The sequence below is a fragment of the Rhamphochromis sp. 'chilingali' genome, assembly GCF_963969265.1.
Source record: "Rhamphochromis sp. 'chilingali' genome assembly, chromosome: 10".
NCBI classification, from domain to species: domain Eukaryota; kingdom Metazoa; phylum Chordata; class Actinopteri; order Cichliformes; family Cichlidae; genus Rhamphochromis; species Rhamphochromis sp. 'chilingali'.
In genome coordinates this window covers 36,095,147-36,108,435 of record NC_137937.1, presented here as the reverse complement: position 1 = coordinate 36,108,435, position 13,289 = coordinate 36,095,147, and the positions used below count along the sequence as shown (strand labels likewise).

The window sequence follows — 13,289 nt, the reverse complement described above, 5'->3', positions numbered from 1 at the left end:
AAGCCTACTTTAAAAAGATTTCTACATTTACAAAGAGAAGTTTCTTTTGGAACTTCAATAAGTTGTTGTTCACTATCTTTTTTTCAAAATCTATGAAGCCAGAGATATAAATGAAATAATCTGACAGCCATGCATCGTGGTTAGATCATGTTTACTTCTGCACAGGGACATGTTTGCCATTTAGATCCCTTATATTCAAGATTCAAGTCAGTTATCTCCAAAACTAAGCAACTGACAACCAAATAATCTATATAAATGGAGAAATAACACTACATACCAGAGACAAAATACGTACATTTGATCTTGTGGGAAACTTTCCCTTTAACAAATCTATTTTAACATCAAAAAATGGAACCACCAATCGAAGCCAGGAGACTAAAACTATTTGCAAATTCTGATAACGCCTTTGGTTTCCCCCAAGCCAAACATCCATACAGCTCACTAAGCATCCCATTCATCCAAGTTTCCTTTTCCAAATCACATATTGAATTTCATTTATGTCTGATGAGAGCAGCAGCTCTTTTGTTCAGTCTTTTTTGTGATGTGTTGGCAAAGCCCCCCTCTTTCACAGCCAAGCAGTCAGGAGGAGCCTGTTGTTCTAAAAAAATGAGACAGGGCAACAACAGGGCAACATCTGATTAGCATTCACTGCACTATCTCCACTCCCCTGGTATTTTATTACCACAGGTGCAGGGGCATTCATTGATCAGATGCACGCTATAGTTGAGGTTAGGCCTTAATTGAAAACAGCTCTATTTATACACCTGCAGGCACTAAAGGTCTCTAAGAGAGCCCAGGGAGGCTGAAGAGAAGAGAAAGGAAGGGGGGAGAAAACAGAGTAGTGACAGAACTGTGAAAAAAGACATGCCTTGGGAGACATAGGTTAAAGCCTGCAGAGAAGGCAAAAGGCATTCCCAAAACAGCATGGCTACCAAGTGCCATGAGAGAAGCATGCAGGTGCAGAAATCTTTAGGAAAGAACACATGTTTGAAGCAAACAGAAGTGATTTGTTGAAAATACGGAAAAACAATTTCTTTTTCAGCCAACAACTACATTTATTCTGTTTACCGTGCTGCTGCCAGTCTTTGTTGCCAAAGTCGTTTTTCAGAGCCTTGTACTGATTGTGTTCAGCCACATTGCAGGTGGTACTTTGCATCCTGGGGCCCATGTTTTCACAATCTGACCACAACAGGAGGTCAAGGGGTCTGTGTGGTGGAAATCCAATCAGAAAAACCACAGAGGAAAGAGAAATCTGCATTTAGACAGAGAGGGGGACGCAGCTCAGACGTGCAACTTTGATGGGGAAAGTTTGTAAATGATGTACAGCTCTTTTTCTGTCATGTCAAGGTCTTTTACAGGATGTCAAATTTCCAAGTGTGGGAAAGCTATGAAAGCTGTTAATCAGTTCAAAAGACATACGTGAGGGGGGTGAAAAGGTGCTCAGTCAGCTATAGGTTGTTGGCACCGGAGTGGGTCAGACACTGACTAATAAAAGTGTGAGAAAACTTCAAAGACAGCTGATACAGCAGATGATTATTTAAGGATTAAATTTAATGCAATAAAATTAACATTAACGTTGCTATAAGCTATCACTGACAGAGAACAGAATCAGATCCCACATGGAGAGTTTTCTTTTTGAAATAATGTAACACGTCTGTTAAATACCTTTGACGGGATTAAAAAAAAAATCATTTGCTAGAGTTAAGTCAGCTCAGAAAAATATGGCATAAAATGTATGAGTGAGGCGTATTTCAGCTATGGCCCATTATTTACAGAGGCAGTTGTGTGTATGTGTGTGTAAAAGTTTGTATTCCATGACCAGTTGGACCAAGTGATTGCTGGAGATTGCAGACAGTCGCTAGTGTGTAACTGATTGCTCAACTTGGTATAAAATGTGCCAAAAACATCATTGCGATTACTTTGGTTGCTAGCATGTTGCTGCAATCACAAGTCTGCCAACACTCGCAAACACCTCGCCAAAAAGTAGTGAAACTTGAAATAGTGTGTTGCAAACCAGAAATTTGAATGCTCACATTTAAAGTAAAAGTTGCACCTACTGAAATATGCTGAATGCAGCAACAACACATTTGGTGTAAGACAACTTTGAAAGTAAATGTTTGCATACTGCATCACACTTCTCCATGTTTCATTAGAGGTAAGCAAAGAGAGTAAAGAGAGTAAACAATGAGTGTTTGCAGATCAGTCTTCTGTGCAACTGCAGAAATCTGCGAACAACCGAAGCAATCACAAGGAGTGCTTTTTGTGTAGCACCCTCATTGCGACCAAGTTCACCTGGAAACAGACAGAATTCTCCAGCAGCCAATCAACTACTGGTTTGGGAATACACATTTTGTCCTAGCAACCAGTGGTTACCAGACGGTTGCTGACCAGTCTCAAGGCCTTTGTAACTGGGACCTAAATGAACAAAGTACTCTCTAAACCTTTGAAAAAAAAAGTGAAGCCAATGCAGAAGTGTGGATGTTGGGCAGTACATTCTAATGCACAACATCAGGAAACTTCTGTGGTGGTAAAAGAAGTCTAACCATAAGTACCCAGTAACCATTTTCCAGCTGAATTTATGAGTTTATGTCAACTCTGACGTGACACCTGGTTTAAAATAAACAAGATGGCAATAGCCAAAACGCAGAAGGCTTGCTGACTCAAGCCTTCAAGCAAACTAATGGGTGACAGTACGGTCAACTTTACAATATAAGCTCCTCCTTGCCTCCTTTTGCTCTCAAAGCTCTTACAAAAAAAAAAAAAGAAAGAAGAGACAGTTGTTTGAAACACAGTCAACATATGAATCAACAGCTGAGAAGCTGATTATGCTGAATGAATCCTTTAAGAACACTTCATGGACAGGGAGATGGGTTTTTTTCCACGGTGACTACGGGACATAATCCATTCTAAGTGTTGTAAATCCAAGCTGACAACAGCTGCTGTCCTCTAAGAAGAAGCAAGCTAGAAATCTCTCAGAGCCGCTTAAAAACAAAAGCTTTTACAAAGATCAATCGTCCTTGGAGTATTCATTTAAAATCGGTCTGATTGGATAATGTGAAGAATCCAATTCTGTAGTCCAAACACTGTTAAGAGCTTACAAATATGATCACAGCCTTTGGAAACGGTTTCATGGATGTAGCTCTTGGAAAGGGAACAGACTACTGTGTGTATAGCATCCCAATGTTCCAGTACAACATTTCCGTGGATCCTGTTGGGACAAGATGAAAGGCTTTGTGCCCTAATATCACTGTAACTGCAGGTGTGGAGGCTCCCATTTCACGAGTGTCACTGATGTTTAGGGGGCCATGGGGAGGGGGAACGACGAGACATCTGCACGTTTGGATAACCATCTGAGGGTTCAATCAAATTCAACACCTAGCAGGTAAATGTTTGGATACTCGTGTGTGTGTGTGTGTGTGTGTGTGTGTGTGTGTGTGTGTGTGTGTGTGTGTGTGTGTGTGTGTGTGTGTGTATATGATGTTACCTGTCTGGCTTGTCATCAAAGTAGACACCACAAACACTTGGCTTTATCAAATATCTGTGTGATCACTATCCCGGGCAGTATATAGAGGACTTCAGTTTGTAGTTTTGGCTTATTTTTGTTAAGATTCTTTTTTATATCTAAATTTAAACAGACAGGGAGACCTTGTTCAAACAAAAGTCAGAGGATGTGAAGTTGATGAGCTGGTCTCATTTTCTCTGTCTTTTTAAAATAATATAAAGTGCTAAAAAAAATGCAGCCATGCAAATCAGAGCTATAAGGAAAAAAAATCTAATTTTACAACCTGTCAGGCTTTTATTAACAGTGCAGAACTTCTGCCAAAAATGCATTTCCTTTCCAACACATGGTTCATTCAGGAAGACAGAAATTGTGTCTCATAGCCACAGGGAGAATCTAAACGATATAGTGACCTATGATGCATAAATTAAAAAACAAAACAAAACATGACTCATATACAGTTGCGGTTCAAAAACAGTAAGTCTATGTCAACATAATAATTTTTCAGTTGATATCAGACAAAGTCAAGTTACTGCTTGCTTCATTTGTATTTTTTTTTTACAGATGAGGACAAAATTATTAGCCCCCCAATGAAGATTTCTTTTTCAGAAAAACCAAGAATTAGCAGGGTTAAAATTATTACCCCCCTGATGCTTATACTCAAGTGTGAATCCTTTTTGTTGAATAACAGCCTGCAGTCATTTATTGCAGTTTTCGACAAGTCTCTCAAACACGCCTCCTGAGCAAATCCATTCTTCTTTGGCAAATCTCTCAAGCTCCTCAACATTTGATGATCTTCTGGCATGGACCTTGGTCTTCAGTTCACCCCATAAATTTGCAATGGGATTTAAATCAGGGCTTTGTGCAAGCCGGTCAGTAACTTTAACTTTGGTCTTCTGGAGGGAGTGACATTCTCACTGTTGTGTTGGAGGATAAAGAAATGACCCAGAGCCAGTTTTGCTACTGACTGCTTGAGTTTTTCTTTCAGAATCCTTCTTTCTTCACGATTCCTTCCACCCTGACAGAATTCAAGGTGTTCCAGGCACACTTGAGCATCTCTACAGCGTTTCACTGTGAGGATGGTGTCCTTTGGGTTGTACATCTCTTCCTTCTTTCTCCAAATGTAAACATTGTCTCTGGGGTCAAAGAGCTCTAGTTTCACCTCATCTGACCAAAGGACAGACTTCCAGTATATATAATCTGTCTTCAGGTTGTCCTTAGCATACTTCAGTCTGGCTTGAAGGCATCTCTTTTGCAGAAGTGGAGTTGTTTTTTTTTTTTTTTACTGTGCAGGGTGCCAATGATTGTCTCCTTTGAGACTACAATTTACAACTTGGCTAAGTAATTTAGTGTCTTGGCAGATGTTCTTGGGTCTTTAGACACATCTCTCACTTTTTTCCCCCAGTCGTTCAAATCTTTGCTTCCTACCTCTGCCAGACTGGTGCTGCACTGTGTGGCTCTCTTTGAATTTCTGATTATACTTCTCGCTTCAGTTCTTGACACTTGAAAACACTGTGATAAGTTTGTATATGCATTTTCTGCTGATTTCGTTTGTGTTTAACATGATGCTTTCTCAAGTGACATCTCAAACTCTTGCTGAAGTTTTGATACTACGTAAATTGGAGAAAAAAAATCCCTTAGTCTTAACTTGATTTTATAGATTAGAGCATTGCAAAATTAAAGAATATCATTGCATGCCAGCGGTTTGTGCTATGGCTAAAAATAGCTAACGATCCCTTATAACATTGGCCCTGGTATTTTTTTTGTCTGAAAGCAATCAGAAATAACAGAAATAATTGATGCTTTCTAAAGAAAGTATGTTTCAAAGTGCTATGTTAAAAATCTCTTGCTCTGTTAAAGAAGGACAAACATTTATTATTAATAGTGAGGGGCAAATACTTGTGTCCTCATGTGTAATTGTACCTGCACACCATCTCCATCATTTGAGAAAAACAAACTGGTACTTTCCTTCTGAACACTACTGCATGAATACACAGTGTGATTAAATGCAAGTAGCTTTATACTGATGAACACCTAGTCAGACTGGTGAGGTTTGAAATACTGACAACCATCATCTGCCACAAACAAAATTGCTGAGAGCTACAGTACTTTGTTTTGTTTTTAGAGTTTTGCTCAGTAACAGTCTAAAAGCTCCACCTGTTGTTGGTGTTAAGCAGAACTTACTGGTGAATGTGTAGATGTCTGCTGCCATGGATGCTGTGCCTTGGTGGTTTAGCCAAAATATATGTTGAACAAGGGTAGAATGGATCCAGCCAGAGACACCATGGATGGACAAAGCCACTTTGACATCACCTAAATTAATGTCTGGTTTAAAGCCTTAATAAAAACATGACCTTTATTCGGTTACTTATGGTTCGTATTAAATGGTAAATGGCCTGTATTTGTATAGCGCTTTACACATTCAGTCATCCACCCATTCACACACTGGTAATGGCAAGCTACATTGTAGCCACAGCCACCCTGGGGCACACTGACAGAGGCAAGGCTGCCGGACACTGGCGCCACTGACCACCACCAGTAGGCAATAGGTGAAGTGTCTTGCCCAAGGACACAACGACCAAGACTGTTGGAGCCGGGGCTCGAACAGGCAACCTTCCAATTACAAGGCGAACTGCCAACTCTTGAGCCACGATCGCCCCAAAATTAAAAAACTAAAGGTTTGGTGCCAACATAAGGTTTTAAAAAGCTCTTTCCTTGTGGAAGTTTTAATTCTACTACCGTATCTGTCAAGATATGTGTAAAAACAACAGTAAGCTAACCCAACAGATGGAGCTTATGTCTAAGAAAAAAGAAAAAAAAAACAGTATATATAATAAATAATCCCTGTTCATACACTGGAGTACAGCCTGACTTTGCTAACGCAGCCAAACATCAAACAAGACACAGCGGTGGGTATTTGACTGTAATATATTTCTCTACTACTGAACAGTTGTTAATCACAGCGCAGTTCTTGCACCAACCTACATGTGCAGACCCGCCATCATCTGTTTTTCCCAGACTTCAAGTCTTGGCCCACTTGAAAAAGACGAATCAAGCTAAAATGCTGAGTCCGGCAAGTTGTTATTGAGCCAAGCTTTGGTCATTAGAAAGCTAAATAGCTCCTTGTTTCCTTTTGTGTGTTTAATCTTAGCTGGAGCGGGTATAATTTATTATACAGTGAACAAAATTTGGCTGGAACAAACACAGGACTAGCTAACCTGGTTGCGCTAATCTTAAACTTCTATAGAAGCCCGATCAGTTTACCCCTCTAAAGCTTTCTTGCACGCCGCTTCCTCTTGTTCCACCAGTCGTCTGCTGCTGGGCACCGTGTCTTCGGTAGCTGATCTGCTGAGCTCCGCTCTCAGTGTTCTTGGCAACACAGTTCTCTCGGAGGTTTGTACCCACTCACCCACGTTACATACTGCCAGAGCAGGCGTTGAAAGAGAAGCCGCTCGCCCTATTACAAGTCAGTGTACCATCAAAATGATTTTGAAGTTGTTATTTTAAAAAGAAAATAGTTACATATTATTGCTTTAACAAGGGATCAAAGTCCACCAGATGGAGCTTAGGTTTTCCTTCTCATTATGCACCCCTGCAAATCTGAAACGATGTGAAACACCCCAACAGTAAAGACAAATAAATTTGCTTGACGTGAGCTGTGACACTGTTTACACAGAAAAGTTGGTACTTTGACAAAAATATGGCTCGGGATATAAGATCTGGTTAGGAATGGAAACAGCTCAAGCACAGAAACTGATTCACGGGGAGCCCCCTGGCTTCAACCGCAACTACAGAAAAAGACCCAAGGAAGAGACTGAGGATCACTCAACTAAAATATTATTCTTTCACACTAAATGAGAAGTGAATATAATGAACTACAGAACAGTAACTTTTTTTTCCCCTTTCCACTGTGACTGATTTTAAAATCCTCTGACCACATTCGGACTGTAAACAGCCTCATTTAATTTTCCAAATATAACCCAACCTCTTCTAGCATTTAACTGGTGCTTTGTGTGAATCTGTCTCTCCTGGTCAGTCGTAAGGACAACACCTCAGACAGCACAGTGGGGTCAGTGAGAAGTTAACTCACACTGGCCGGCTCCTGTCGTAGAAAGCGTTGCTCTTTGCAGCCTCTGCAGCCTGCACAGCTGCTTTCCTCTCCTCAAATTCCTCCCTGCTCAGGACCGTGCCCCTGTGGCCGTGTTCCACCAGCTTAAGGGCCAACTCCTTCTGCTTGAGATGAGAACAGAAGAAGAATCAGTGAAGAAGAGGGAGCATGCTTTACAGTCAAGGCTGGATATTGTCAGACGTTTGCAGTGCCGAATTTACAAATTGTGGCCTCTCAACTCACTAATCACCACAAGAGTACTGACAGATAAAACTTGAAATTTTCTCAGCTGGTTTTTAGGATTTACTTGTCACGCTTGTCTTTCGATTGAAAGGTGTCATTTCACTGCCCTGCCTAAAAGTATGGAAGCGATGACCTGCTCTCCGACACCACCACATTTTTAGTTTTATGGGTTCAGGATGATTTCATTCCTATTTCCAGATCTATTTCTGTTGTAAGTGTGAGCATTAATGTATGTCAGCAGGGATTTTTAGCTACATTATTCCGATCGTCACTTGCAAACCTGCTGTCATTAAAGCAAAGCCATAAAGTCATCATCTAAAAACCAAATCTCGCCGTCAAACCCAGTGGCTTGTTAGATCAAAGCTTCTGCCACATGTCCTCATACCCAAAATCCCAGCAGCCGGGCCTGTGTCCGCACCCAAGAGGAAAAGTTATATTTTCCTTCAGCTTTGATGTGGCTGACCAGAAATGAGTCTCAGACCTTTGCTGGTCCTAAAATTGGCCTGAAAATCCACTCAAACAGATGATTTGAGCGCACACACCAGGATCTACACTAATCAGCTAAGGTGGAAATCACTTTGTAATACACGGCATTTCAGAGAGAAGACCGGAATAACATGATCTGTGATAAATGGGTTCATAATTAGTGGATTTATCCAGATTTGGTCCTTTTCAACACAACTACACATGCCAGATGACCTGGGCTGAGTGTGCTGTGTCACAACACAGGGAAGAATCTGAATGATTGACTGCAGCTGATTATCAGGTCAGATAGGCGTTGTTCTCTCAATGTGGACACAGGTGTTCAAACAATTCCGCAGCAGACACATAACTCATTAGCATGGGCGCTATCTGCTGGACGGATGCAGGACTGCTGATTTCTAAAGGGCAGGTTCATTTTCAACTTATTTAGCAGAATACGTGGCTCGAAAAACTTAAGAGACCAACATGAAAGAAAGAACAAATGCGATTTAGGGCCTTTTAAAGACATATGTTTGATAATATACAGCCTGAAAGCTACTTCTCCTAAGTCTTTCGTTCATCCCTGAAAAACATATGAAAATAACTAACCCTAACCTTAGCGGAAGATAATGGATGGATGGATTATAATTTCATATACAATAGTGCTACTTGTGCAAATAATCTGTGGTCTATAGCGAGCACAACACAACAATAACAACAACAACAAAATGTAATACAGCCCGTTGTACTGTCTGTGTGGCTTTGAAACGGTACGACTGCCATGTGATACGAGTAATTGTTTCTCTACTTTATCGCATGAACCAAGCAGACTGGAGTGATGATAGCTGCTTGTTAAATTCAGAGTTTAAACCACAGACTGAATATAAAGAGTTACTGGTTTTATTCTAAACCTTGGTATGACTACCACCTAGCGTTGAACTACTGAAATTACACCAACAAGTCAAATCTGCTTTTAACGAAACAAGCGAACTAAGTCCAATGCAGAAAAAATAACAGAGAGCAGTAACAAACAGATATTAACTTAAAACGATATTTACTGTCGATGAAAATAACACTTGATGTATAGTATATGCCACAAGTCAGACAAGTGTTTGTTAACTATGTTTGGTTGATCACAGGTAAACAGGTAAACACCTTGTAAAACACCCATGAAGTTATTTTCATATTTTTAAGAGTATATTTTTAATGTCGGGATAGTACGTAGCTAAAAATGGCCAATATTTGCATAAAGCGTGTAAAATTTATTTTCTTGCTTTGCACACCGGAGCGACATTAGATGAGCAACATACCAAGAGGCTAACGTACCAGAAGCAGGTGATGTGCTAGCAAGCTAATGAAGGCAGCTCAGACGGTTTTATACGTGGCGAATTGAAGGAGTCCTGGTAATTTTGGAGAGACTATGGTTATTTTTTAATAAAATTCACTGCTGTAGATTGATGAAGAAATTGTAGTGCAGTCAGTGCGGCTCTGAGGCGCAATGCCACAAAATAGCGGGGAGTAAGGAGTGATAGGTAGGATAAAAGTGCTTATAAAAGTTGTACTTTTCACTCACTTTAAAGTAAAACAGATCCAGTGGCGTGACTTTTGAGTCCAGGTAATCCTCGTAACATTTAAACTGTGTTAGAGAATCGTGAAAACGGCTGAATTTGCTGTACTCCATCTTCTGTGTGCGTGTGCGCTCGTGAGTATTGGAAAACGCTGCTATGGCAACCGCCTTACCGGCTTCTCATCAGACAGGAAGCGGAAGTTGACGACATCACGTTTAACCTTTATGTAAACCGGAATTCTTTGAGATCATTTTTATAACAAGAACCGTCCAAGAAAAATACAATTCCTTCAGAAAAAATAGCAAAACACACAAGTAATGATTTTAGCTGTGAACAGGCGGGAGAAGCAGCTGCCCTGTAACGACGCACAGAATTCACCTGTGAGGTAAGGAAGGCGGGTTCCAGTCATTTATATTTTTTATTTTAGTGGTAGAAATAAAGAGCATTGTGTTACACAGTTTAATTTAAATACACCTAAAATATTTATAGAAATAAAATATCATTATATATAACTATAAAATATTTATATATTTTTTCTAATTGTTATAACTGTTAAATTATATATTATATATATTATAATATAAAATAAAATAATTAATAAAATAAAAGACAAAAAATTACAATTAAAAAATGGTCCACATAGGATGCAAACCAGCATCTCCTGATTTATTGGATCATAGGACATTCCATAGATAAAAAGGAATAAAAATATAGGCTTACCTGTCACCTAAGGGCCTGGAAACCAGATTTTAAAGTGCACACTGGACAGCTAATTGGATATAATATGATAGAGTTGGTAGATAATGCAGAGGAAGCAGCTTTTGTCCAAACTATCATCTTATAGTGTGGAACATTTTTGAACCTAGACTTCCTAAACCTCCTAGATGCCCACAATACACTCTAAGAGAGCACATTATACACCCAGATACCCAATTAATTTTTGGATGTACTTTCAATTGAGACCATACAGTGAAGCTTGCAGCTCTTGAAAAACAGTCTGAAGCTCATCAACAGTCTGTCTTCAGGAAAAAGTAACTGCATAGACTGTTGTGTCATTTGTGAAACAAAGCACCAACAATAGAGGACCATCCATTGTTTTCTTATGTAGTTAGTTAGGGGTCTCAAGCCTATCCTGGCTGAGTTGGACAAAAGGTGCAAAGATACACTCTGGACAGTCGCCAGCTCACTTTTTCAAAAACAGAAAAAAAAAGAAAGAAAGTTTGTCTGGGTATTTATTTCCCCTGTGAGAAGCTTTTGTTGTAATAGCGTACGTGTTAAAGAGATTTGGATGTATGTATATAAGCATGGACTGTACAGTTTTACTGCAGAAGCTGTTACTCTCGGTCAACAGCCGCTGAGGAACCGAAGAGAACCCCGAAACCCTGAGCAGGTAGCAATGTAAACTGAGCTCCTAAAATGTTTGTTGCAGAATTTTTTTGTTGTTGTGTCACAGGTCTTTTCTGCTCCTTGTGAAAAATATAGCCTACCAGTTTGGGAAGAGTCTCATTCTTCTTCTCGGGTCTTGGGTGAAAATCTAACGCCCACCGCAGAAAAAAAAGTGTTGGAAGTGTGAACTGTGTAGCTTTGTTTAACTGTGGCTGTGGCGAAGCTTTAAGATGTTGCTTTTGTAACTACATTCTACTGTAGCCTTATTTCAGACTGTGTCTTACTGTCTTTCTTCAAAAAATTTTTTTTACGAATGTTGAGTTTTCAGTGGCTTTATTTCAGCCTAGACACAAAGAAATGAGATGGGTCTATGATACATCCTGCCTAAGATGAAATGCATAGCTTTGTTTTTGATCATATTGTGACCTGTGACCTGCGATAATATCCCATCTATATCTACATCCCATCAGAGAAGCTCCTGCAGGTCCTCAGTAACACCGTTTTTCTATTTTAAACTAATGTGAGCTCAGTTGACGCATAAAAGTAGAATAGTGTCTCACACGACAAATTATCCTGTCTCGTGATGTCAGTCCCTAAATCCTGGCAAATCTACACAATTTGGCACCTTTTCTGACTATAAAATAGAGACGAAAACCTTCAGTGGGTATTTTCTCAGCTTCATGTGCAGAAATACTGTGACTCTTGGCTGTTATTATCATTTTTATTATCATTTTGTTTAATTTTGCCATCCAGCGTGAATTTTAATAGCTCTGCAGTGACGTCCATGGAAAGTGAAGTAACGATCAAAAATTTTCTTATGAATGGTCTCTCCTACAGCAGCCCTGTAACATATGACCTATATGCACGTATGCACACAGACAAATAAGACAAAAGGCAGCAGAGGCACAGTGGGTTAGTGAGCAAAGGAGGAGAGCTTTAACAACCTTCTAGATTAGCTTTGTCACGCAAGCTGCTTCTCATTTCTGAGGTCATAGAGTGTTTTCTTACTTAGAAATAAACCCTATTTAATTATTAACACTATTTTAAATAATAAATGTGAAACTTCTGCTGTTCTTATTCTGTGATGTACAGTTATTTTTTCTACACTTTGGTGAGCTTGATAAAATACACTCACCAAGTACTTTATTTTTAGAAGCATCAAATACTTAGTAGAACCTTTTTTTTGCTCATAAACAAGTTTCAGTTCCTGATGTCTTGGATTCATCAAAGTGTTGGCAGGAAGACATGATCAGCAATATTAAAGAGCAGGCCATAGCTGTGGCATTTAAACCATAATTTGAATCATGGCAGCCAAAGTGTACAGAATCAACCTTTTGGGGCCTCGATAAATAATTTCCATCTTCATAACAACTGTATTTGGGATTCTTTTTATAACTCACCCATGTTGATACTCCAAGTTCTACATAAATCCTGCCTTGAACTTGGAGAAGGCATTTGCCTGCATCTGGGGGCTGCAGCTCATGTGTATTGGGTATTGGGCAGTTGGGCTGCTTGGTGACTGTGTGTAGTCGTAGTGAGAGATTAGTTTGCATTTCCAGTAATAAGTCAAACTGATTGTCACTGATTTCGTTGAACCTTTTTCTGGATAGAGGTGGTGGAAGGTGTTGGGTTTGGTGGTCTCAGAATCTCATCTCCGCTACATGCAGATGAGATCATTCTGCTGGTTTTATTAAATGACTGCTTCTACCTTGTACAGGGGCAGTTTGCAGCGAAGTCTGAACCAGCTGGGATGAGAAATAGCAGCTCCAAGTCTGAGGCCATGGTTCTCAGGTGGAAAAGAGTGGAGTGCCCACTCCAAAGGTTGGGAGTGAGTTACAGCTCCAAATGCAGAGCATGGATGGATGGATGGTTTTTAAGGGCAGCAGCTCACAAATAATATAGCTTGCTTTGTACAGATTGCCCAAAATGTATCTTAGTTTGATGTGAATCTTAATTTTGAAATATAAATCTGTGTTTTGTTACTTTACCCACAAAGCTGTAACTGGCCAGCATCTACTGCTGG

At 39.8% G+C, this 13,289-nt stretch overlaps 1 protein-coding gene across 3 annotated transcripts in view; it reads right to left on the bottom strand.

Annotated features, from left to right (window-relative positions):
* The window catches only part of cfap299 (cilia and flagella associated protein 299), an 83,308-nt gene extending 73,280 nt beyond the window's left edge, over nt 1-10,028 (bottom strand). For 2 of the 3 annotated variants that reach the window (XM_080895056.1, XM_080895058.1), the window contains exons 1-2: nt 9,886-10,028; nt 7,590-7,732 (exon numbers count right to left, since the gene is read on the bottom strand). In XM_080895056.1, coding sequence (XP_080751182.1) covers nt 7,590-7,732; nt 9,886-9,993 — 251 coding nt within the window. In that variant the 5' untranslated portion in view covers nt 9,994-10,028. The remainder of the gene's footprint in view (nt 1-7,589; nt 7,733-9,885) is intronic. The other variant, XM_080895057.1, reaches the window with a different exon arrangement.
* Nucleotides 10,029-13,289: the final 3,261 nt, after the last annotated feature.